The sequence below is a fragment of the Brienomyrus brachyistius genome, chromosome 5 (assembly GCF_023856365.1).
Source record: "Brienomyrus brachyistius isolate T26 chromosome 5, BBRACH_0.4, whole genome shotgun sequence".
Lineage (NCBI taxonomy): Eukaryota > Metazoa > Chordata > Actinopteri > Osteoglossiformes > Mormyridae > Brienomyrus > Brienomyrus brachyistius.
Window position 1 is genome coordinate 7,099,856 of NC_064537.1, and position 25,993 is coordinate 7,125,848.

General features: G+C 43.6%; 4 protein-coding genes across 8 annotated transcripts; 1 reads left to right on the forward strand and 3 right to left on the reverse strand.

Moving 5' to 3' along the window:
• The first annotated feature begins 1,199 nt into the window (after positions 1–1,199).
• On the forward strand, positions 1,200–3,736 carry uts2r4 (urotensin-2 receptor 4). The gene has a single exon (XM_049013586.1). It carries the CDS (start codon positions 1,730–1,732, stop codon positions 2,738–2,740), a length of 1,011 nt encoding a protein of 336 aa, XP_048869543.1. The 5' UTR covers positions 1,200–1,729; the 3' UTR covers positions 2,741–3,736.
• A 4,062-nt stretch (positions 3,737–7,798) lies between these two features.
• Positions 7,799–12,548, reverse strand: lgals2b (lectin, galactoside-binding, soluble, 2b). The gene is made up of 4 exons (XM_049013599.1): positions 12,428–12,548; positions 9,741–9,817; positions 9,490–9,661; positions 7,799–8,252 (listed from the first exon to the last, which is right to left on the reverse strand). The coding sequence occupies exons 1-4, from the start codon at positions 12,431–12,433 to the stop codon at positions 8,106–8,108; spliced, it is 402 nt and encodes a 133-aa protein (XP_048869556.1). The 5' UTR covers positions 12,434–12,548; the 3' UTR covers positions 7,799–8,105.
• Positions 12,549–13,278: 730 nt separating this feature from the next.
• LOC125742009 (uncharacterized) lies at positions 13,279–17,609 on the reverse strand. 5 transcript variants are annotated; one of them, XM_049013589.1, is made up of 6 exons: positions 17,111–17,609; positions 16,056–16,250; positions 15,830–15,982; positions 15,644–15,736; positions 14,011–14,312; positions 13,279–13,722 (listed from the first exon to the last, which is right to left on the reverse strand). In XM_049013589.1, the coding sequence occupies exons 2-6, from the start codon at positions 16,245–16,247 to the stop codon at positions 13,719–13,721; spliced, it is 744 nt and encodes a 247-aa protein (XP_048869546.1). In that variant the 5' UTR covers positions 16,248–16,250; positions 17,111–17,609; the 3' UTR covers positions 13,279–13,718. The 5 variants fall into 5 exon arrangements, 2 of the variants coding, with proteins under 2 accessions (XP_048869546.1, XP_048869545.1); XR_007397978.1 differs by having other exon boundaries at positions 13,279–14,312; positions 15,830–15,962; XM_049013588.1 differs by having other exon boundaries at positions 13,279–14,312.
• A 4,056-nt stretch (positions 17,610–21,665) lies between these two features.
• Positions 21,666–25,517, reverse strand: LOC125742020 (beta-galactoside-binding lectin-like). The gene is made up of 4 exons (XM_049013602.1): positions 25,390–25,517; positions 22,978–23,054; positions 22,642–22,813; positions 21,666–22,094 (listed from the first exon to the last, which is right to left on the reverse strand). Exons 1-4 carry the CDS (start codon positions 25,393–25,395, stop codon positions 21,951–21,953), a joined length of 399 nt encoding a protein of 132 aa, XP_048869559.1. The 5' UTR covers positions 25,396–25,517; the 3' UTR covers positions 21,666–21,950.
• Positions 25,518–25,993: the final 476 nt, after the last annotated feature.

Consider the following 25,993-nt stretch of genomic DNA (forward strand, 5'->3'; position numbering starts at 1 on the left):
TAACAGGAAACAGCTGGGCACGATCGGGGAAGCACACGTGGATGATCAGGGGGCGAGGATCGGACGAGCTGGGCGTGACAAACACAAGCATGTGCATTATTATGTGCGTATATCAATATGTACATATTTATTGACTGTGTTGTCCTACGTACCCTTTAAGAACATTGACAGTTTGAGGCAGATGACATTCACGGTGAGAGATGTCACAGCGGCATGAAACAGTCTGCCCCCCTCTTTCCTGTGGGGGTGCTGTCGTTGGGGTTCTGTACTGGAATCGGAGGATTTCTTTTGTGGTCTCAGGTTTACATAACCTGTCCGTAGCTAAAAGGTGATTTGTTATTCTTCTTAAATATGTTGCACTCATCGTTAATCAGGTACGATGAATACAACTGACAACGTGTTACTATATATTAACTGAATCATCCTCTCGCCTGCATGAGAGCGGCCACATGCCGGTTGTTCTTGTATATTTTTATCGTATTTTTTGCAGACTATAGGGAGCTACACTTTGCTGAAGCTGACACTCCCTGCCAGTATTGTTAATAATAAAAGCAAGCTGATATGTGACTCAGTGTCTGTGTTTCGAACCTCTTACCCTCTCGTTCTCTGTTTCTGTTCCCTTGGCATAAGTTATCATTAGACAGCTGGCCTGTGAAGGATCGTGTCATGTGACCGTTCCGATACAGCTGGGTTTGGCCCTTTTGCTCAGCTTGCCCTGCAGCTCCGCCCCAGCTCCCATCTTCCCCCAACCATTTGCATAAAGCCCCTCCCACATTTGTACTCTGGCCTAGGTGACAAGTGTGAGCAGGTCAGGTCATTAGTACAAGACACTGTAACCTGACCACGATTTCTCTCCGGTTCCTCTTAGGATGAGAGCTTTCGTCCTCCAGTAGGCGGAAGAACATAAGTCGCTGTGCGTCTGAGCTTGTGGGCTCGCGTGTTCCTGCTTGTGCGTGTGGTAAACGCAGTCCCGTGGGCGTCAGGCTTTGAAGGACATGAGACGGAGGGCGGGTGTGTGAGGGGAGTGTGCAAACACCCCAGCTGTCCAAAGGTGTGGCGGGCAACTGAGGCTAATGGCCCATAAATCCCGCATGTCAGGGGGGGGGGTCGCACCTATGTGATGGGTGTGTGTGTGTGTGTTGGCGGGGGGTGCAGACACGCGGGGTTGTGGATGGGACCACTAGAGTGTTGCGTCTCCCAGAGTTCACATGCTCGGGGACTGGGGCCACTACAGGTGGCCGTGATGGAGCGGACAGTCGTGGGTACGTGTTGTGATGGGACAGTCCCGCCTCAGACGCTGGATACATAAATCTCGTACGGCTGATCGAGACAACGAGCCAAAGAACGGATGGGCTTTCGGGGTTTGCCTTTGCACACCTCTGGGCATTTTAATTGCCAGGCGCTGCTCTGTTCCTGCTCGGACATCCCTTCTTCGTCATCATAGGCCCAGAGGTAGCTGCGTTTCCAAGTCGGATGACAGGGGACCTGGATTCAGGGTTTTGAAACCGCGCCACAGGATGGACCAGCGGAAGAACCTTCCTTTTGAGGAGCGCATCTCAGGGGGTATTTCATAACGTAATGCTGGGGCCAAATCACGGCGCCAATACCTAAGATTACTGCTTGCTTGTGATTAGTTGGTTTTATCAGTTTATTAGCATGCATTTTTCGAAGCTGCAGGTGAAGGAACACAATAAGCTCTTGAAATAGCGCCGCAAATGTGACGCCCACCATGAACCAGACGTCTAATGCCTCATCCGTGCAGGCGGGCCAGGCCCCTGGAAGCAGTCTGTGGCTGACCTCGCTGCTGGGCGCCGCCCTGCTGGCCATGTGCGTGCTGGGCATAGCGGGGAACGTGTACACGCTGGCGGTGACGCGCTCGGCGGCCGTGCGCCGCGCCGGCTCCATGTATGTGTACATCCTGAACCTGGCATTGGCCGACCTGCTGTACCTGTGCACCATTCCCTTCGTGGTGGCCACCTACTTCGCCCGCGACTGGCTGTTCGGTGAGGCAGGCTGCCGTGTGCTGCTCAGCCTCGACCTGCTCACCATGCACGCCAGCGTCCTGGTGCTGGCTGCCATGAGCTTGGAGCGCTACCGCGCGGTCGCCAGGCCCTTCAGCGCCCGCCGCTCCTCCACCCGGCGCCGCAGGCTGGTGGCTCTGGCCATCTGGGCCGCCTCCTTCTTCCTGACGCTCCCCATGATGGTCATGATCCGGCTCCGTGACGGCAATCCGGGCCCGACCGGTCAGGCCAAGCGCATCTGCTTTCCCACCTGGACTCCTGACGCCTTTAAGGCTTACCTTCTCATCCTCTTCTTCACCAGCGTCCTCGGACCGGGCCTGCTCATCGTCAGCCTTTACGCCGGCCTGGCCAGACGGTACTTAGCGGCCCAGTCGAATTCAGTGGCCGGCAGCCGCTCGGCGCGGAGTCGAGGGCTAAAACAGAAGGTGGTCTCCATGATCTTCTGCATCATCCTGGCCTACTGGGCCTGCTTCCTGCCCTTCTGGGCCTGGCAGCTGGCCAAGCTCTTCTCTCCCAGCTCCCTCCGGACCCTCTCCCCAGCCACTCACACCTACATCAACTTCCTCGTCACCTGCCTCACCTACGGCAACAGCTGCGTGAACCCACTGCTGTACACGCTGCTCACCCGCAGTTACAAGGATTACCTGGCCCAGAAGGGTCAGCCGTCAGGAACCAGCTGGGGGGACGCGGCCGGGCCAGCAGGGGGCGCAGCGGAGTGATGCCCTTCAACTGGCTGTCAAGGCCGCCTCTGCATTTGCTCCGCCTCCAATAAAACATGTCTAGTTGCATGACTTGTGCCGTTAGTAAAAACTGTAAGAAAAGAATTTGAAACAAAAAAACACAGAGCTGAGGTTCAGCACCTTTTCTCAAAGAGCTGTCAGCCCTGCAGCCCACGGTGCTGAGAAGCAGATGGGCGAGAGCAGACGTTCATTCCTGGCATCAAGAAAATTGCCTCCAAAAAGGGACTCCTTAAAAAAAATAACACTAAACTTTGGAATCTTGGTATCCTATGGCAAACAGCTGCTCATGAGGCTGTTTGGAAGATGGTGCTTTTTGGGGGGCAGGGTGAGCAAATTCTAGAGACCCGAGTTCACGTTTATCGCATGGTCTCCATGACCTATTGCGGCTTTGGAAGCAAACATTCGGTTGGCAAACTGTCACCTTCACATTTCTGTCTGTGACTGAATCCGGAATGAATAAAGGATGAAACCTGGAGCATCATGGGTAGGTTTTATGAGTACATCAGCGGTGGGTGAATCAAGTTATTCCACATAAACAGAAACTGCCATCAGTGTGAGAAAACGATTACATTGATGCAATTTATGACTCATCACTGTGGCTTGGCCATTGCACTTGTGCACGTTTGCCACTCACTGCAAACTCTATTCGCTTTCTGTCTTTTTTATGGCTTCATATTAGCGGTGCTGCGTGAATCATATTAGTGGGACGTGAGTCATACCCTGAAGATCGCTAGTTCGTGTCCCAGATGTAACACCTGCAGGGTTTAGCACCCTTGAACAAAATACCGACCCTGAACTGATTCGGTTAAATGCCAAACGGGACGAGCGTGAAGATAAGCAGCTAAAAAGGTTATTAATTTTTGTTTTTCCTGGTGCCCATTCCTGTCACACTGTGGGAATAAATGGCTTAAATGAAATAAGTTTTTTTGAGTCTTTTTGGTTTTCGGAGAATGTGCCTTTTTAACTTGAGCTTTCATGAATAGTATTTTTTTTTTAATAAAAGCGGTCACTTTAATGAAAGTTTTGGAATTTCAGAATACCGAACAAACTCCCTTGCATGGGGGTGGTGGGGGGGGGGGATTGAAATAAGATTACAAACCAGACAGCTGGAGAACAGAGCTGATTGTAAGCGCCATCTGCCCACTGTGCCTGTTGTTTTCCTGGACATGTTTACTATGCTGTTTATCAGTTGTTTTGTAAGCAGGAACTGCCAAATAAACAAGGACGATATTAAAACACAATGCAGAATAAGCAAGTAATTAAAAGCACACGGCTCCGCTGGGCAGCACGGTTTCAGATTTAATATGCCGGCACTCCTTCCTGTCACGTTCGCTGCTTTGGCGTCGGAAATGTTACAAGCAGACAGAGGAAAACTATTTTAATAATAGCTTTGCCGGAGACAAGACCATCTGCAGTATCAGATCCGTCAGCAGGAATGGTAACTGTAGTCTGTGATCATAAACGCCACGCTTGTCGTCTTCTTATGGACTACCAGTGGGAGGTCTGTTCAAAAGAGGTTTCTGCATTCTCATTTTTATGTAATATTCTTTGAGTGTCCCTCAGTTTTTTTAGTACTTAATAATTCATTAATAATCCACTTTTGTTCATTTGCTTATTTGCTGTTCTAACTTGTGTACGATTGTGTAATCTTTGCACTTGCGCTTAATTTGGATTAGCACTTTCTTGTTCAGCAGTGGTGGGGTGGTTTTCTTGTGAATCGTGAATCGAAATTGAATTGAGTTTCTGAAAGACCCTTGGCAGAGTTTACAGGGGATCAAAGTCAAAGCCAAATTAAAATAATACAAAAAGAATTCTACAATGTCTACAATGCTTTTTGTTGGCCCGCAAACCCATTGGCCCCCCACCAGGAAAATGCCTGGCATGCCAGATGGGCAGTCCCACCCGGCCCCGCCCCGCATCACCCCGCCCTGACAGGCTAGGGAGAGCTCTGCTCTCCCCCGGGAATGTCTCCTCGGGCCGCGACATTCCTTGGCTGGGGGGCTGCCGGCTTCGTGTTGCGCTGTGAAGTGCCCAGCGGAACGCCGCGCCTACCTGCCTGGGCACTACCCGCTGAGCCGGGCAAAAGGACGCTTACAATGAGGGAGCAGCCATTTCACCATGTGCCCCCTATAGGATGGATGTGAAGGCATCAGGGGCAGAAGCTTCTCAATGACACATGGTCAGAATGTTCCAGAAATGTCATCTGTATCGATCATTTCAAATAATGTCTTTTTCCCTGGTATTATTGCCACCAAATTAACACCATATTGCTTTAAAGACGATGACACTAAGGATCTGCACCTTTCCTGTAATACTTTTTCAATAAATAATAGTCCACAGATGAGTAGTTATGGATGGATGGATGGATAGATGGATGGATGGATGGATGGATGGATGGATCCGTAGGGGTGCAGATAGAGATTTTTTAAGACCCCTGGTCAGATGGACGGATGGATCAGTCTGAATTCCAGACAGTGAGATCATTCAGGCAGGCCTGCTGAATCTGCTGAGATGGTGGTGACCACAGCCATAACGGTCTGCAGATGCGGCTGGTGTGTACAGCAGCGGCTGAGATGGTGGTGACCACAGCCGTAACGGTCTGCAGATGCGGCTGGTGTGTACAGGAGCTGCTGAGATGGTGGTGACCACAGCCGTAACGGTCTGCAGATGCGGCTGGTGTGTACAGGAGCTGCTGAGATGGTGGTGACCACAGCCGTAACGGTCTGCAGATGAGGCTGGTGTGTACAGCAGCTGCTGAGATGGTGGTGACCACAGCCGTAACGGTCTGCAGATGAGGCTGGTGTGTACAGCAGCGGCTGAGATGGTGGTGACCACGGTAAAACGGATCTGGATACTGGATACTGCAAAATACAATGAAGTACTACCACAGCTTCAGATAGAACGCAGTGAACAGCAAAGTGCAGGAAGTCAGCATTTTATTGAAATGCTTTTCGCACATTTGGCTTCCAACACATTTGAATGGGAACACAACCACTATTTCAGTCTGCTGAGACAGTACAGAATAACAATTTTGTCTTAATATATGTAGACGGCAAGAAGGATTAGACTGTATTATGGGGTGCAGGCTTGGCGTAGAGCTAAAGCTCGAGCAGTGGCAAGATGCCATCCTGGGGTGGGCGTTCGGGTATGTTGGGTTGGCACCAAAAAGTTGTTGACTGGGAGGGTGGTAAAAGTTATTAATTTAGTAGTTTTGCAATTATATTGCAATTAAATGACTGGTTACATTTGGTGCGTCTCTGCTGTCTGGGCAGACATTGCATTTAGTTGGGCACTGCCAATGCCCTGCTCACCCATAGCCACTCCCCAGGCTGGAGTTTATGCCAAGAGACACAGGGCACATGGCTGGGGAGACCCTGGACGGGATGCCAGTCCATCACAGGGCACAGGGCAAGGGACACCCTGGATGGGATACCAGTGTATTACAGGTCATACACTCACATACTCTGGGGCATTTAGAAAGGCCATTTCACCTCAATTCACACAATTTTGGACTGCAGGAGCAACCAGGAGAACTCGGAGGAGACCCATGTGATCATGAGAACTTGGGAGGTGTGAGATCAGAGTGCTTACTTAAGGAGCTAGTCTATTATAACTATGTTTAATTTGATAAGAAAATATTGTATTATTTATGGAATCAGTATGTATAGCACTTCCCCGCAAGTACCCAACGCATGTTACCATCCTAATGCAAAGTGCTGTTACCACCTTCTGAAGGGATGGGGCGCATCCTGAAGGTAAAAGGTATATCTGTGAGAAGCGAGACGGGACACCGCTGCTCGGATACACAGCTTCCTCTTTTTCCACGCTCACCCGCCAAGAACGAAGGCGCTTTGACGTCCTTCTGTCTCCATGTCCTTGTATCGCTGGACGCTTCCTGCTCACACCCTAACCCACACATTCCACTGTTTGCTGCCTGGGCTGTGTGAGCCACTGGACACAACCGTACGACAGGTGGGGGGGGGGGGGTTAATGACTTGAGTGCAGGAATGCAGATGGACTTAATAAAACTATGGTTGGAGTGACCACAATAACAGCTGTGGCAGGTTCGACACACAGCCGGCAAAAAGGGTTTTATTCAGATACTCAGCACTGGCACAGGTGAGATAATGGATGGACTGTCTACTCTGCCCCCTGCATGAATCTCATTTGGAAATGACCTCCTCTGACTGTTACTACTGCGCCAGTGCTAAAGGCCTCACTGAGGTGTTCTCAGGTTGCTGCCACTGGAGTGATTTGTGTGGCTTGACTCTCATCACGGCCAATCAACTGCGGGGTCACCAAGCACCTGACCCTGTGATGTAAGATTGGATCACATGGGGGGCCAGCACAGCCCTTAGCACTGCCTTACATGAAGACATTTCTACAGTTATTACAGTAATTTGCTGTCCCATTGGCTGAGGAACAATGTACAGCAAAAGGGTCTCTCTTCATCTCATCCCTGGTCTTCGACCTGTTATTAGTGGTTGTGCTTAATTAACTAAAAACTCACATGGTGGCAATAAATAATATGATATCGATACATTTTCAGCAATTCTATGCTATATAGAATTATATATTTCATTATTTACGACAACGTTTTACCCCATGTTTTTCTGGGATGGAGCATTTCCTACTGAGGTTAAGAAAATCCACATAAGTACTGCAATAATTGTGACACATTCGTATAAATGATGCATAAGTATGTGAACCAATATGTATAAGTAACCATCCCAAAGCAGTATAAGTAACCATCCCAAAGCAGTATAAGTAACCATCCCAAAGCAGTATAAGTAACCATCCCAAAGCAGTCTCGTACTCCCACAAGGTAACTAGCTTCTTTTTGGTAGATGACACATTTGTTGTGCCTTTTGGGTTCTAGAACTTTTAAACTTTCCAATGAAATATCACCTGATTCAAACAAGAAAATGACCATCGATATTTATAAAGGGCTGAACCATCCGAACGGTTTGCCACGTTGAATATACAGACAGATCTGCATACCTGAGTCTGCAAAATGAAACCAGACATTACCACTGATTCTGCCCCGAAAGCAACGAACAGCAAAGTGCTGTGAGGTTTATTAAAGTATCTGAAATGTCAAAATGATTTTCAAACTTTCGGGTTTAAATATTTTCCGAAGAAGAACCGGGAAAAGCTGTGATTCCAAACCGGCGAAGTTGTTCAGGTTCACAGTGCTTGTGCAAACAGAAGCAACACGTGGTATAGTGACGAGTGTAATAGTGGTGGAAGAATTAAGCATCATGATGAAGTTTCACAGAGAATATGGCACAGATCTCAACCAATCAGCAGCCAGACTGGGCAGATCCAGTGACTGTAGACTTGCTTAATTAATCTTGAAGCCCTTAATTTTGACATCCCCCAGTACTTCAATATACATGAACTTGTCTTCGCCAAAACGATTAGGGAACGTCACAGTGTGGTCACCGGGTATCTTGATATGAAACTCATCACTGTTGTAGTTGATGGTTACCTGGGAGAAAAAGGGATGAAAATAAAAAAATGATGTGAGGTTGAAAAAGATTGATGAAGGAGGTTCACTCAGTTGCTGATTCACCAACAAGACTTTTGTAATAACCTAAAAGCCAGTGGTACAGTACAGTGACAAACAATGGTCTTATTACTCCGAGACTGTAGGATCAAACCCTACTGCGAGTCCTTGGCTTTGGGTCATTAATGGAATTTGTACTTCGTGAAAAAAAAATAGATTAAAGATTAAACGATGCAATGTTTATTTTTAACCACTAGAGGTCACAATGAGACCATGATTCAGCAGGTTGGTTTCTTTTCCTTGAAGAACAGTTTGGTATCTACAAGGGCCAGGCAGAATATGCTATTCTACTGTGTATGCTGTCTTTCGGGATTTTTATTGCCTTTTGAAATTTTACATTTATTATTATTATTATTATTTGTAAAAACAAACAAACAAATAAATAAATGTTTATGGCCAAAGGATGAGGATAAAATTTCAAATCTACGAACTGGGTAAAAATTAAAAATAATGCAAATCATATCTTTTGACCATTATAATAAAACTGACACTTCAAGGATTTAACTGATTATCTGACAAGCGGATTCATAAATAATGCTACAAGAGTGAGGTGCCATATATCTTCCATGAGGGGCCCAGAGCCTGTTCCACACACGCACACACACACACACACACACGGACACACACCTTTGTGGAGACCGTCGATTCATTTCTATAGCCGAGACCCTAATCCAAACGATCACACCCTTAACCCCCCCCCAGCCCTAACCTTATCCATAAGTAACCAAACAAAATACAAGACTTTTCTGCATTTTTAGTTTTTTTGACTACAGTCACCGATTTTTATAAAATTGAATTTGTGGACTGTAGAGGGAAAGGAAACATCACAACAGCACAGAGAAAAGGGGCAGAGCCTCGAACCCTGGTCTCCAGGCACGTGAGCAAAGTGCACCACCAAGTGCAATATGCTCATTTTTTCATTTTAGAACATCATAGATTACACATTTTATTTGAAGTTTAAAACTGTTTGGCGTTTAAACGAAAAAAAGGAAGTGATGTCGTTCCTTTTGATCTTTATTGCATCGCCGTTTGTCAGCGGCCACCCCCACTCAAGCCCGCCATTTGTGCTGCGTTGCTGTCCAATCTCCCCCATGCACTTATGTTCTTCCAAACACATGCGACAATAAAACTTGAGGCACATAGTGACGGGCGGCCTCACCTTAAACTCCTCCCCCTGCTCGAAGGGGAAGTGGTGTTCCCTCTGCTCGCTGCACCAGGAGCCGCCCTGCCGGGAGTTGAAGACGATGACGTGATGGTCCCCGTGCTGGTTGAAGCGGACATTGAAGTGCAGGGCGATGTCATTGTCGCTGTGGCCGATGTTAACGGAGAACCTGTGGAGGTGGGGGGAGGGGGGTGAGGAGGGGCAGGTCACACTGAAGCCTCAGATCGGCAGGAGGGACGGTGACCCACCCCTCGGCATCAGGCTTGGGAACACCTGTGATCTTCAGGTCCTTCCCAGGCTTCACAGACATGTTCTTCAGCGTCAGCTGGTGAAAGGAAAAAAATGAAGAGGCCATGATTATAAAACCAGTTCTGTGCAATTCTACAAAGAAAAAAAAAACACTGATTTGCATAGATGGATACATTTTACAATGGAGGACTTTGACCATCACTCAGTCACTAAGCAAGCGTCCGCTTTAACTGATAATGAGCAAGAATTAGAAAACAATGACCTCATTCCAGGGTGGTGTGCTGGCTGATCGGCTTCCATTATCTCCTCACACCACAATCGGGGGTTTGACCCCACATCTGCTCATGGACTTTGATTGTTCTCCTTGTGATTGCGTGGGATTCATTTGGAAAGTCAGGATTCCTCCCACAGTCCAAAAAGACGTGAAACCAACGTGCTTACATTGTAGTATTTCTTAATCCATGGGATGCCACCCAAACTGGGTCATGGAAAGTTCAGAGAGGCTCACGAGCCTGAGTAGGAAAATAAAGTCGATCCATTTTTCTCCTACTTAAATGTTAGAATGGCTTCTTTAAGATCAGGAATAATCACATTTTTGTTTTTTGTTGTTGCGCAATTGAGAAATAGTAGTAGGCATGATGAGATGTTGAGAGAGCTGGTTAGTTTTACAGATTTATTTATTTTGCTACTTTGCTATACATGCTTGTGACTGAGCTGGCATGTTAAAAATTAGGCTGTGGGGCAAAACTGGTTGAGAATCCCTGGTCTACAGCGTTTAAGTGTTCGCCCTGGGATGGACCCTGTATCGATAACAGCTGGAACATGAATGAATGGTTTTATGACATTACTATATTTACAGCTGGGACCGGAACCATCCAGGGAAAGGCCCTGTGTCTCCAAGCTTCCGGTAACCCTATACAGCGTCCCGCCATTTGGGATGCTGGACAGCGACTCTGCCTGAAGCCTCCGAAGTTATTTCAGTCCCTCTCCTCGCAGACAAACACTTATACTTACACTTACACATATGCCAGACGAATATGGACGGATTTTCAGCAGCCTACAGGCTCACACACTGGACGTTTGCTGTAACCTTGGATAACATGGAAGTTCTCCCGAAAGTGAAGACTAAGGTGTAACCTCACTAGCAGCACAGAATACCGAGTGCTGCATCGCCATCGATTGGGAAAGCTGCCGTCTGGCTCCCCAGGGAGAACAAACGGCCCAAACTGCAAACTCACGGCGCATTATCAGCAACGCCAACCCCCTGTAAATGATCAACCGCCTTCGATGGCCAGACCATAAACAGGTGTGACCCTCATCATAAAGCCATCGCAGGCATTTCGCAACCGTGAAAGAAAAGAAGCCGAAGGCTGATGAGCTGGATGCCAGTCATGGACCCCACGCAGATAAGGGGCTGGGAGGGCCAGGTTACACCCCGAGAGGGTGTGGGAGACAATTAGGGAAGTCAGCTGCCAATCCCACCCTATGGGATGCCTATCCCAAGCAGCACTGGGCTTTGGTACACCATAGATGGGATGCTGGTCCACCATGGACACCAGTTAGACTATCTGCATGTTTGTTCACTACGGGAGGAAACCACAGTGCTGTGAGGAAACCCAAAGAGGGAGACCCCACACATACAAAGTAGAAGCTGGATTTGTACCGTCAACCCTGGATGCATGAAGTTGCAGCATTATTCACTGAGCCAACCCACAAGATACCTATAGAATTTAGTTACATAAATATTATGTAATATTATGATACTCTCAACAAACATAAGTTACAATGGACTGTGAAATTAGCGTTCAAGTTTTTTCCATTATATTTCATGTTAGTATATGGGTCACAGATGTCTATATAGTCCATTTTACAACAGTCATCACTCAGTTATGTATGCAATTTAAAGTCTCTTGATTCCTGCAATTGAGGGAAACATGTGTTAATCCTTTTCAGAAAGTATTGGGATTTCTAATCTAATCGTCCCTGGTACGAGGTCACCTCTTCTTCCTGTACCTACACATCTGCACCACATCTCCCGTTTCTACGGTTAAAACTAGTGCATCGCTGGTGAACACAAGTTAATAATTGCTATCCTGACTTGATCCTTTTGGAATGTGATCGATGATAGTGAGCGAATATATTCTTCCAACCAAAACCAATGTATTAACGATAATGACAAACGCCTGTCAGTGCAAAAGAAAAGCGTGTTCACATATTTTTCAAAACTATTTTCAATCCGACTCTTTTTGCGTAACTATTTTCTATAATAAATTATGCCTATATTTAAGCGACAGCGCATCCTATCAGTTTGTCGGTTTACTTGCGTTTTTTTTTTTTTTTTGGTTCCCCGGCCGACCTATACAGTTTTCAGAGATCATCTTTAATTAACTTTTTGTGATCTTCTCAATTAAAAAAACGATACACGCGAGCCACACGACGTGTTCAGCAGTATGTAAATGCATACATATTAATCAGAAGTGTTCACGCAGTGCCATGCTGGTAACAGACTAACGTACAGTACTAACAATCACGGGAATTTCTGTGGTGCAGAATTATTGATCAAACTCAGCTACGATTTACCTAAAAACTTAATGTAAGCAGCACTAACTAGATGAGTATCATACTGATCATATTTCAACTTACGACGTACAATAAAAATCCGTGCAATATATGGATATATACTTACACTCATCTTGTCAATGCTGTCGGGCGAATTTTAAGGCTGAATATCGATAATGTTCAGGATGGTTCGTTTGACCGCAGCGCTGCTTTTTATTGCGACATGAATACGTGCAGCCGCCTCGCGGATTCCTCGCGATCCAATGAGAAGGGAGGCCACGCCCACATAGCCCGGGTCCCAGAGCCGAATCTCTTTCATGGTTTTCATCAAAAAGTGAAGCGGTTCAGAATCACCCACTGAGTTCCATCCAAGTCGCCCATAAATGGACTTCCGATTTGACTCGAACTTTTGGATAAAGACTCGTGAACATTAAAAAATACCTGAACATTTCTGCAGTAGCAGAATTTTTTTTTTTACAACCCTCCCTGGTCTTTGAACCAGTCTTTCCAGGATTCCGCGATTTTGCGACCACAGGAGTTAATGTAAAATCAATGAAGAATTTTACAATCAAACCTCACGTTCAGATTAATAACCTCCTACACTGTAAACCCGGATAAGTTCAATCCACTTAAATCGTTTGAGGAAACCGATTCCCTTCAAATGATTTGAGTAATCAACCCAAAACCAAAAATCAACTGATTTAGTAGAGTAAACTTAAAAGTAAAATTGTCACAATGTACTATATTGAGTCATCACTACCTAAACTGTTTAAGTATTCAATATTTAAAAAATAATTTGTTTAAGTACAGTTAACTTAATACTAATAGAAAAAACTCAATTGTTTAAGTGGTGCTAATATTACAAAACTCATTTTTTTGCATATTGTTTAATTAAAAGCGTCTTTTAATTAAATGTATTATTATTACTAAAACTTAATATGTCAAGGCAAACACACTCAAAACCAAAGAACACTAAAGTGTTTTTTTTTTTTACTTTATTTATAACAAAACAAGACTTTTGTTTTCCTTTGAACAGTATTACAATTTTTACACATGGCGCTTCTAAGAAAACATTTCTTTCAGAAACATTATTTCAATATTTCAGTTATTCCAAGACACTTTTTGACAAGAACTTATTTGTGGTCTCTGAGGTAGTTTTTTTTTCACAGTAAGTGAAACAAGTGCACAATTGAACTTCATATAAAACATTTTCTTTAAAACAATCCTTTTAAACAGATAAAACTGTGTATCACAAGTAAAGAACTTTGGTGTGACACTCTGGGTAACAAGTTGTAACAGTAAAACTTATTTCCACAAATATTTTAACTTGGAAAAATAAAAACTATGGAATAAGGAATGGCCCCAGCGAGACAATGAAATTAAAGGAATAGGTCACTGATTTTACATAAGATATGTTCTTACCTTAGCTTTGACGAGTTGATGTGTACCAGTTTTGTCTTTGTGCGTGCCCTCAGTCATGCAAATGGAGCAAAGCCTCAAAGTGACACTCTTCCAAGTTTAGTTTAACTAAATTTAATGTGTGGATTTTCTAAGCCGATAAGAAGGGGTACTATATTACAAGGTGTAATAACACTGTAGGAGCACTTCTTCATCCCCCCAGTAACTCAGTCTATGCTTCAGAGTGCACTAGGGTTACTGGTATGCATCAACTCTTCAAAGCTAAGGTAAGAACATATCTCAGTATCTCACATTGAAAGCTCATTTTTTAGCCTTTGGAGTTTTGGAGGAGGATCGTTTCGTCCCAGATTCAGCATAATCTGCTGGATAAACAGGAAGGTATTCTTCATGCACTTTGGGTACTCCAAGTGGAGTGCATAAGTCAGTCCGAACAGGAGACACATTGCCAAAGGAAGACTGCAGATGGAATCCATAACCACATTGCCCTCTAGAAGGATCCCCAGTTGGGAGGGGTTCAGTTCTTGCTCTGGACTTCCGTTTTCACCATTGAAGATGATTCCTATTGGGATTTCAAGGTCACCATCAGCAGCATTCTACAGAGGGGGGAAAACAGTGAGTTAACCTGTTGGTGGAGAGTAACACAAGTATAAAAGGTCAAAGTATTGTATTTCTATAAATGCTGTTTATTATTTAAGTACAAGTTAATTGTAAAAAAAAAAAAAAAAAAAAAAAAAAAAAACGGAAAATCTGGGGAATCTGTAAGGCTTATTGTCATTATACAACTGTATAATGAAGTTTGTCCTCTGCATTTTACATTTGAAATAAAGATGATGAGCTTCATCTAACACCGTCCATTGGTTCACTCTTCTACTCTGGTCCACTTGTAAAGGTACCCACAGACAAATAAACAAAAACCAAGGCACTCTGTCTGTTATGAAAAAGTTACAAGCCTTTATTTTATCATGGCCTTCAATTAAAAAAATTACCCAATGCATTTCAGCCAAGGTGGCTTTTATCAGAGTGCAGAAACAAAATGTTTTGTTATCTGTGGGTACCTTTACAATTTTACATTTACCAAATGGACCATCCTGTGTAATATTTTCTCACATTTAACTGCATGTTTTGATGACATTTTCAGCACTATTTTTTACTTTGTTTTGGACAATGATTTTGCCCAATTTGTGGAATATCCAAATTTAGCTCTATTCCTCTGCTTAATCTAATGTTTCAACATTTCTAGAAATTATGCATACATTTAATTTACATTTAATTTCAGACAAAAAAACAACAACTAAATTTTGCATGAAATATAAACTGTGTCCAAACATTCTGGATTAAAATATTGTGTGACCTATTTGGGCCAAAAGCAAAGCAAACACTTCAAAGCTGATCTTAAAGTAATTTAAGTTGCAATTTCTATCCCTCCATGTCCAAATCACTACTATATGAGGTGGTTTCCCTGCTCAACCCTCTACACTCAGTATAGAGGTACTGTACATGGTACTAAAATGAAGGAAGGCTCATTTTTCTTAACAGCAGATCCCAATGTACTCTGTCTACAGTATGATTGTTGTTGTTTTGTCTGTTTCTTTATTATTTATGCGCTGTGTACATGAAAAATTATTTCATTTTGGGAACAATAATATCTATAGTCTGTGGACAGCTTTATTACCCATCAACATTTTAAAAACCATGTGAAGGACTCTGACTACATTGTATGTTTTACAGGATTTGTAAAAACTGTTAAAAGGTCTCTCTTGCAAATGCGACTCAGAGTCTCAAGAGACATACCTGTGTAAATCAACAATAAAAATAATAAAATAAATAAATCTAGACCCATGTGTGTATGTTTTTGGAATATGGTAAATTAATAAACCAGTATATCAAAAGAAAAGGTAAAATTACAATATTCCTATATACTTACTTTTTGACTCGTTAAGAACTTGGAGGCATTGTCCCCAAGAATAATTGGAAGTCCCCTCAAGGCGTAACATCTGTTGACAGTGGGCTCCATGCTCTGCAACATGTTAAAACAGACACATTTACCACTCTAACTCATGAGATGAGACATGCTGTACAAATAAAAGAATAAAATATGATGCCAACTCACCTGCTTTTGCTTCCGAAGGTCTGCCAGTTCTTGGCCCACACGTCCTGTCTTTCTCGTGAAGACCTCTTCTAAGCCAGGATACAGACCATCCAGAGCAGAAAAGAATTCTCCTATGAGGCTTTTTCCAGTAATTCTGGTGAATTCCAAGTTGACCTTTAAAACAAGCCCAGTTATTATTTTCAAAAATACTAAAACTAGATGAAAAACATAAAATAAAATCACAAACCTGGCTTTCAGTAAAAAGCGCTGGCCACCGCTGAACCATCTGCCTGATGTCAGGCTTATCCTTCACTACTTCTGCTCTTCTTAAGGCAAAAGTGGTGTTCATGGCATGTTTTATGATGGAAACATCCGGAGATTTTTTCTTCATTTCATCAACCATGGCTTCTCGGGAAGTTTGAAGACTAGCGCTATCCATTCCCTGTGGGAAGTCTGGGAGGTAGTTTACTTCTCCTTTTCGTGGTTTCTTTATGTTTTTGTGTGGAGGTTCACCATCAGAATTGCATTTTCCACGTTTGCCAGCATTTACAGTTACATCTGGGTGTCCCAGCTTGCGCATATCATTTCTGTAGTTGCCCATTTTAAATTTAAGGCTGTTCTTCCAACCTTGATAGCCAGATGATGAGCCTCGTTCTTTGAGGCATGGATGTTCCGCTACTAAGGCCTTTGCTACATCATCAATGTCCTCGTCTTCTGGGTAGGCTTTATAACTATAAATAGCCTCGGCCAGCTTGTCAAGGATGCAATGCTTCAGGTCTTTTGAGATTTTGAGGTAGGTTGCATCACGGAGGTATGTAAGATTTCCTTGGCGAAGTTGGTATTCTACACTAACGGAAAACTTTGGAATGATAAACGGGTCAGGCCACTCTTTGCGCACCTCCACCGATGATGATGAGACAGACAAGATCTCTGTATCTGCCTGGCTGCTTGTCTCACTAAAGCTGTCCAATACTGGCATTGGTGTAATAATGTAATAAGCGGAATAATTGACTCCGGGCCGTTGATTATTAGAAAAATAATGCACACCCGAGGTGTAACGGCCACGACGCGAATCACCACCTCGGGTGTGCATTATTTTTCTAATAATCAACGGCCCGTCGTCAATTATTCCTTACATAATAAATACTTTTCACTACTTTGCGGATTTCACTTATTGCGGGTTGTTTTTGGGACGTAACGCGGTAAACGAGGGTTCACTGTAGATTGAATTAGCGTGCACATTTGCGTAATGTAACATGCAACTATTTTTGCTTAACGTTGAAATACAAAGATTTAACTCACCAGTTTGCGTGAAGGTTTGAGGAAAAGTACTCCCTATCGACTGAAGACTGAAACAAACATGTCCAAGCCCTGGCAAAACCACCAAAAACGACTTGTCTTCATTTCTTCTGACAAACAAGTCCAGAAGTCTCTTCGGTTCCAGCGGGAAAAATATGGGAGGGGCAACAAAAACTTAAAAATAGTGAAAGTACTTTCAACTAAACATAATCAGTAAACATCAAATTTACTTTTATTATTTGATTGTTGAGTTTAAAACTTATTCTCTTATAAAAATTGAACTTAAACTATTTATTAGAATAAACTTAAAATAGAAAGAACCATGTTAAATGTATTCATTTTAGTGCATCACATGCAAAACAATATAGGTTAAGTGCAAAAAGCTTCAACCAATGAGTTCTGTCTGACACAGTAATATGATTTTAGTTTTACAGAGAAAATTAATTACCATCAGTGATTATAGCTAAACCATTTGAATGCAAATAACTTTTGGGATTACAGTGTATGCTATTCTTTTCGAATTCTTTTTACAGTCCCCTTCAGTAACAAGAGGCGATTCATTTACTTGAATAAAGTACCTTTACTGTACATGTACCATGGCGTGTGTGACAACTTAATTTCCTCCTGGAATTAATAAAGTTATCTATCTATCTATCTATCTATCTATCTATCTATCTATCTATCTATCTATCTATCTATCTATCTATCTATCTATCTATCTGTTTTACACGAAGTGTCACTCTGCTGCAATATTTGATTAGCTTCATACTCGGCACTGTCACACCTGGAAATATGACATCGAACCAACCACTAAAGTAATCATAACTCAGCAAATTTTCCATATTTCCTGCAGCGATTACATCAGGGGGGGCAATCTGTGGCAGGGGCACGTTAAAGTACAACACCTGCAAAGGACCACGCGAGCCGCAGTGCGGACAGCACAACAAGCGAAACGGTACCGTAAAACACCGAATGGATTAATAGAACGGATTTTATTTGTTACTGTAGATTTGACCAATTAAAAAAACATGAACTCGCTCATTTCGCATATATTTGTGAAAATTTCCTCAAAGAAGCACATTCGCAAATTCTACCGCATTTTTTAAAGAAAACGACAAAGCACTAAAGCGTACGTGCACTTGTTTTTGTTTAGTGTTTGAATACTTTGTTAAAAAATGAGGCAGAGATACACAAGGCTATATACAGGAAGTCAGGTAAGGAATCTAGCATCTCTACATGATGTAATTGTTGTTTCTGAGTTTTGAACACATTTTACATTACACATTTTTTCATATTGTGAATATTATATTGAGACATTTTTTGGCAATTATCTGTTGTGTAGAATTACGTATTTCATTATTTAAGAATAGGTTTAAGCTCATGTTTTCCTGGGATGGAGCATTTCCTATTGATGTTAAGAAAATTCACAGATAGCTACTGCAATAATTCTGACAATATGCACAAGTCATCCATCCATCCATCCATCCATCCAATTTCCAAACCGCTTATCCTACTGGGTCGCAGGGGGTCCGGAGCCTGAAAGCAATGGGCATGAGGCAGGGAACAACCCAGGATGGGGGGCCAGCCCATCGCAGGGCACACTCACACACCATTCACTCACACATGCACTCTTATGGGCAATTTAGCAACTCCAATTAGCCTCAGCATGTTTTTGGACTGTGGGGGGGAAACCGGAGTACCCAGAGGAAACCTCACGACGACATGGGGAGAACATGCAAACTCCGCACACATGTGACCCAGGCGGAGACTCAAACCTGGGGCAACAGTGCTAACCACTGCACCACCATGCCGCCCCCCACAGTCATGCAGATTATGTATAAGTATGTCAACAAGTGTGCAAAGCTGAGGCTGTAAGATTGTTGGTGACAGTTGTGGGGGCAACCAGCGGTAACCGGAGCTGTCAGGTCGAAGAAGGAGGCCAAAAGAGCTTGGTTAGGTTGTGGGACTCCTGAAGAAGCTGAGCGCTACCGACAGGCCAAGCAGAATGTGGCTTTAGCAGTTACTGAAGCGAAAACTCGGGTGTGGGTGGAGTTTGGTGAGGCCACGGAGAAGGACATTCGGTTGACTTCAGAAAGATTCCGGCAAACCATCAGGCGGCCTGAGGGGTGGGGGTTAGGGGGAGCAGGGCTTCCCCCGTGCTGTTTACAGCTGAGGGAGGGGTGTTGACCACAAATAGGGATATAGTCAGACGTCTTAGGAGTATTTCGAGGGTCTCCTGAATCTCAATGGTACGCCTTCCTCGAAGTGGAGTGGGAAGACTTGGATGAGGACTTTTGTCAACTATTCTATTCATAACATTTATGGACAGAATTTCTAGGCATACGCAAGGGGTTCGGGGCCTCAGGATTTCATCTTTGCTTTTTCGAATGATGTGGTCCTCCTGGGCTCGTCAGCTGGTGACCTGCAGCATGCACTGGGGCGGTTTGCAGCTCAGTCAATCAGCATCTCCCAGTTTGAGGCCATGGTTCTAAACCGGCAAAGGGTGGATCGCCCCCTCCTAGTGGAGGATGAGCTACTGCATCAAGTGGAGGAGATTAAGTATCTCGGGGTCTTCTTCACCAGTGAGGGAAGAAGGAAGCAGGAGATCGACAGGTGGATCGGTGCAGAGGTGCGGATGCCGTAGCATTCTGTTGAGGTGAAGAGGGAGCTGAGCTGGAAGGCAAAGCTCTCGATTTACCAGTCGATCTACGTTCATAAACCTCACCTATGGTCATGAGCTCTGGGTGGTGGCCGAAAGAATGAGACTGTGGATACAAGTGGCCGAAATGAGCTTATGGTGAGATATGGTGAGGAGCTCAGACGTTCAGGAGGTAGAGCCGCTGCTCCTCCGCATTGAAAGGGGCCATTTGAGGTGGTTCGGGCATCTACCTAGGATGCCTCCTGGACGGCTCCCTGGGGAGATGTTTCGGACACGTCAAGCCCCAAGGTGCACCCAGGACACGCTGGAAATCTATAATGAACTGTACTTGAGTAATGAAAGTACAAGTGCAAGTAAATGTAAATAACAACAGAATGCTGTGTAAACTTTTAATATTAAAATATTTACTCAGCATTTTAAAGCATGGAAAAGAAAACTTTTGCCTACATCACACACTTCAAAAACAGGGCTTTAAAAACCTAAACTGGAGTAGGCTATTCTTAAAAAAGAAGTACAGGTTAATGTTGACGTATTTTAAAGCCATTTCTGAAAACACAAGTCACCATTTTTCCTATTACCAGCATGGGGTTCATTATCTCAGTCACAAAACCCTGTTTCACAGCTTAAATAACTATTTCAGTGTTCATTGTTCAAAAGTCCAAGTTAATATTAGTGATTAAAATGCTCTAACCAGCCTGTCTTCAAGAGAAGAAAACGTTCACCTAACATCAGACACAAAGCTCACCCCAAAGTTTTTATCCAGACTAATCGTGATCAATGAAATGAATTCACTGGTGTTTACCATTAATTTTGCTTTCCTCGATGTGCTTCTTTAGATTGAACGGGGAGCTTTAAAAAGCCAAAATTTCGATGTCTATAGGCGGGCACAAGAGACATTTCATCCGAGAGGACGAGTCTTTCTCAGCCACGTAAGAAAACATGGCGTTTAAGTAAGTTCATCCGTCATATTCCTATTCCTGTGAGGGCCAGCAGATGGCGCTGCTGGTCCTTCTGCAGCCTCCTTCCTTACCAGTCCCGTAGTACTAAAAGTCCATACGTATCCCTCGTTACCCCCTTTGTTAGTCGTGTGTATAAATGCTTCCCCAGTCTGATCATTGCTCCCTGCTAGTGTTATCTGGCCACCTGTGCATTCTTGCCTGTGTCCCTAATAAAGTTAATGAATAGGGGTTAATTGAGTAGAGCTGGTTACCATCTTGGGGGCGGCATGGTGGTGCAGTGGTTAGCACTGTTGCCTCACACCTCTGGGACCCGGGTTCGAGTCTCCGCCTGGGTGTGGAGTTTGCATGTTCTCCCCATGTCGTTGTGGGGTTTCCTCCGGGTACTCTGGTTTCCCCCCACAGTCCAAAGACATGCTGAGGCTAATTGGACTTGCTAAATTGCCCGTTGGAGTGCATGTATGTGTGAATGGTGTGTGAGTGTGCCCTGCGATGGGCTGGCCCCCCATCCTGGGATGTTCCCTGCCTTGTGCCCATTACTTCTAGGATAAGCTCCAGATCCCCCACGACCCAGTAGGATAAGCAGTTTGGAAGATGGATGGATGGATGGTTACCGTCTCGCTGTCTTCATCCACTGACATAAATCATATTATGTATAAATATGTGAACAAATACGTATGTTTCACCTAATTATCGCAGTCTAGTGCTCCCAAGGCAAATGACTTGTTTTTTGGTAGATGGCACATTTGCAGTAGCTTTTTGGGTCAAATTTTTATTTATTTTTTTATTTTAATTTTTTTAAATTTTCCAGTTAAATATCACCTGATTCAAATGCCAAGAAAATTATATTCAGTATGAACCATCAAAACAGTTTGCTGTATATGCAGACAAATCGACACACCTGAGTCTGCACTGCAAAATAAAAGCAGGCATTACAACTGAGTGCAGACTGAAAGCAGTGCAAAATGCAGTGAGATTTATTTAAAAAAGCATCTGAAATGTTGAAATTATTTTCATAGTTTGGAGTTAAAATACCTTCAGAAGACCAACTAGGAAAGTTGTGCAGGTTCACAGCGTTTGTACAAACAGAGGTACATAGCAATAACACGCGGTATAATCACAAGTGCATCAGTGGTGTAAGCATCGTGATGAAGTTTCACAGAGAATAGGGCACAGATCTCAGCCAATCAGCAGCCAGACTGGGCAGATCCAGTGACTGTAGACTTGCTTAACTAATCTTGAATCCATTGATTCTGACATCCCCCTGTACTTGGATAAACATGAACTTGTTAGCACCAAAACGATTGGGGAATGACACAGTGTTGCCCGGCATCTTGATTTGAAATGTACTGTTGCTGAAACTGATGTACACCTGGAAGATAAAGGGATGAAAATGAACAATGATGATGACGGAGAAAAAGATTGTTGAAGGAAGTCACTCGCTCAGCTGCTGATTCACCAACTAACTTCTCCAATGTTTAAAGTGCAGCATGTCGTACAGTGACAAACTATGGTCTTGATACTCAAAGGTTGTAGGTTTAAGCCCCATTGAAATTCCCAAAGAACATAACCTGAATTATTGCAAAAGAGCAATTATTTGAAACAAACCAGCTAAGAAACTAAATACACATAAACCACAATATTTGAGTGTCTGGTGTTTCAATTACCGTATAGATTAATCAGAGTATTTAAAATGTGTGTGATTCCAAGTGTGACTCTAGGTGGCAGCATTGCTTGCATGTTATTTGTCCGGTATTGCACCCTCTCCGATCCATCCATTGCACCCCTCTGCTCATTTGCATCTGTGGCAGAACATTTTACTGTGTTCTTTGTTCTTCTGAAAACACGCAACAGCAAAAACTTCAAACTTGAAACATGGAGGAATGGACCTTGGTGGCACACGACATGCACAGCCTCACCTTAAACTCCTCCCCCTCCTTAAAGGGGAAGTTACTCTCCCTCTGCTCACTGGACCAGGAGCCGGCATGCTTGGAGTTGAAGACGATGGTGCGATGGTCCCCGTGCTGGTTAAAGCGAACATTGAAGTGCAGGGCGATGTTTTCCTCCCCATAGCCGAGATTGATGGTGAACCTGGGGGGGGTGGGGTATTATGATAGGAAGGATGTGAGGAGGCACAGTCTACAGATAGCTGAACGACCCAGCGGGGGGTAGCTGAGTGACAGTGCAGTGTAGGGGAAAGGCGGAAGCCGATCATATCCTGAAACCTCAAAGCAATAGGACGAGAAATGACTCACCCCTCGGCTTTATTCTGGGGAACACCAGAGATCTTCAGGTCCTTCCCAGCCTTCACAGACATGTTATGCACTGTCAGCTGGTCAAAGGGAATAAGGAGTATTTTCAGGAAACCCATGTCAAAGAGGAACAACGGGCAAACTGCACACATACAAAGCAGGATTCAAACCACCAACCCCAAACATTGTAGTGCTACCCAATGAACCAACTCAGAGTTTACCTGGAGCATTTAGATGTATGTACAGTAATATTATTACAGTCCTAAGAAGCCTAAATTACAATGAACTGTGAATTTTAACATTACAACTTTTCTCATTTCATTTTATGTGGTGCAGTGGTTAGCACTGTTGCCTCACACCTCTGGGACCCGGGTTCGAGTCTCCGCCTGGATCACATGTGTGTGGAGTTTGCATGTTCTCTCCATGTCGTCGTGGGGTTTCCTCCGGTTTCCCCCCACAGTCCAAAATCATGCTGAGGTTAATTGGAGTCGCTAAATTGCCCGTAGGTGTGTATGTGCGAGTGAATGGTGTGTGAGTGTGCCCTGCGATGGGCTGGCCCCCCATCCTGGGTTGTTCCCTGCCTCGTGCCCATTGCTTCCGGGATAGGCTCCGGACCCCCCGCGACCCAGTAAAATAAGCGGTTTGGAAAATGGATGGATGGATATTAGGTAGCGAAGGAGCACCGGTTAATTACTGCTCTCCTGACTGTCTGGGTCAGCACCTGGCCTCTTCATTCTTTCGTGCCCCCCCCCCCCCCCATTTGGCCAGTAGGTGTTGCTGGCCATCCTGTCCTCCCTGCTGTCCTTCACACCCTTAGTGTGCCCCCTCCACTCTGACTGCTGTATAGCTCTATGGGTTCAGTGTCTTGCTATAAACCTTTCACTCATGCGGTTGAAGCCAGCTTCCTCTTTATTTGTAATTATAGAATTTTGTTCTGAGTGCTTATTTTCTATCTTAGTTTTCTTGTTTCTGGTTTTTGGTTTGCGTTCTGTTTTCGCTTTTGCTAGGTGCCTGTGTTTGTGATTATGTGTTACTTGTCTGATATATTCTTCTGTGTCTCAGTTTGCCTGTTGGTCTCTGGGTTCCTTGATTAAGTTAATTTGACCCACTTGTTTCCCTGTGCATCATGATTATTCTACCTGATTGCTCCTTGTCCTGCACCCTTCCCGACTGGTTAATTTCATGTCTCACTCCTCCTGCTTTGTTACCCAGTTTGGTTTATGTATTTACGTTCCTGCCTTATTTCAGTTCCTTAATTGGTCATTGTCTCAGAATGTTAGATGTTACTCTGCAGTATTATGAATTGGTGCTCTGTTCCCCTGCCTCTTCTTGCTCCCTGTGGTGTCCTGTTTCTGCACCTTGTTTCCTTGTCATTTCTTGTAGTGAGTCGTTGTTTTTCCCCATTTTCATTTTTGACCCCCTCATGGTCCTCTCCTTTGAGGTTTTACTAAGTGTGTTTAATTTCCGTAATAAACCCCTTTATGTCTCAGAGCCGCTAGTGGATCATCACCTCCTTTTCCGGCCTGCACCGGCCATGGTTCTCATGACACTGACTTAATCCTTTTGGAATTTGATTGGTGATATTCAGCAAATAAGTCTGGTATATTCTTCTACCAGGACATTTTCAGAAATATTAAATGAAGCATCTTGCTAATTGAATCATGTATCAATTAATATGAATATATCACAACATCTGTCAATCCGAAAGAAAACATGTGTTTTATTATTATTATTATTAATAATAATAATAATAATAATAATAATTATTATTATTATTATTATTATTATTATTATTATATAAAATGGATTTTCAATATACTTACTTTTTATTGCCTATATTTAAGGGACAATCAGTTGTTTATTTTGGGGAATTCACCAGCTGACCCATTTCGCACTGAAATTACTTTCTTTAACGTAACTTTAAACTGATCTAATCTGTTCCAAAAATGATACATACGAGTCATAGGACGTGTTCGGTAGCCAGCAACTACGGATACTTCTTATTTACTCTTAAATTAAAATGAAGTTCCAATACGTGAATGCATACAAATTATCCAGATGTGTTCATGGCGTGCAAAGCTGATTATAAACTTACAGTGCCAATACTCAAAGGAATTCTGTGGTGCAGAATTATTGATCAAAGTTAGCTACAACTCGCCTAAAACATAATGTAACAACTAAGCAATAACTAGATTATCAGGCTGATCATATTCTAATTTACGATTTAATATAAAATGACATTTAGCTGTTATTTTTAAAATTATTTACGTGCATAACCAACTCAAATCCAGCAGGGTTAGTTTTAATGCATTCCCACAAAATCATTTGCATGACTCGGAAATATTTGCATGAATTTGGAACAGCAGCTATTAAGCAGCTATTAAAAATCCGTTTAATATATAGATATATACTTACAGCCATCTTCCCGGTTTTGGTGCGCGAATTTTAAGACTGATTATCAGGGATGTCCGAGATGGTTCGTTAAACTTCGGCACCGCTTTTTATGGCGATGCGAACTTGCGCAAACCTTTTGCGAAATTCCTCGCCAACCAATCAGAAAGCCATCCAGGTTCCCAGGGTGAAATGGTACCGTTTTTTTTTTTTTTGATTACACGTAACAATTGCGAAACAAAGAATGTAATCCCCACACCATAATGTCACAGCAGAACATAATTTCTCATTGCTTCACAAAAAATTTCCAAATGTTCTAGTACGTATATATACATGGTTTTGCACAATTGTCATCATTTAGCACAATGATCAGTTGTTTTAGACTTGTTAGTCAAAATAGATTATATAGTCTCCCACTGTAATAACTTAACACCCAAATCTATTGCAGGTGCTCCTACCTTTTCGGCAGAATTCATTCCCCCATACCTATGCTCATGCGTGCGGAGTGTGATGAGCACGCATGCGCAAGCGAGGACGCGGGTTTTTTTTCGGGTGTTTAGACACGTTGAAATAAATGCATCTTTTTTGAGGCGCTCTGCTTGCGTTGACTGCCTCTCTTCTGCTGCGC

Excerpts from the sequence above, each read along its gene's own strand:
- lgals2b (XM_049013599.1), bottom strand. Across the intron at positions 9,662-9,740 it reads CCCAAGCCTGATGCCGAGGG|GTTCTCCGTTAACATCGGCC; the intron begins GTGGGTCACCGT and ends CCACCTCCACAG. Across the intron at positions 8,253-9,489 it reads AGCAGGGGGAGGAGTTTAAG|GTAACCATCAACTACAACAG; the intron begins GTGAGGCCGCCC and ends TTTTTCTCCCAG.
- LOC125742009 (XM_049013589.1), bottom strand. The coding sequence starts at position 16,247 with ATGGATAGCGCTAGTCTTCAAACTTCCCGAGAAGCCATGGTTGATGAA. Across the intron at positions 15,737-15,829 it reads ACCTTCGGAAGCAAAAGCAG|AGCATGGAGCCCACTGTCAA; the intron begins GTGAGTTGGCAT and ends AACATGTTGCAG. Across the intron at positions 14,313-15,643 it reads AGTTCTTAACGAGTCAAAAA|AATGCTGCTGATGGTGACCT; the intron begins GTAAGTATATAG and ends CCCCCTCTGTAG.
- uts2r4 (XM_049013586.1), top strand. The coding sequence starts at position 1,730 with ATGAACCAGACGTCTAATGCCTCATCCGTGCAGGCGGGCCAGGCCCCT.
- LOC125742020 (XM_049013602.1), bottom strand. Across the intron at positions 22,814-22,977 it reads CCCCAGAATAAAGCCGAGGG|GTTCACCATCAATCTCGGCT; the intron begins GTGAGTCATTTC and ends CACCCCCCCCAG. Across the intron at positions 22,095-22,641 it reads AGGAGGGGGAGGAGTTTAAG|GTGTACATCAGTTTCAGCAA; the intron begins GTGAGGCTGTGC and ends TTTATCTTCCAG.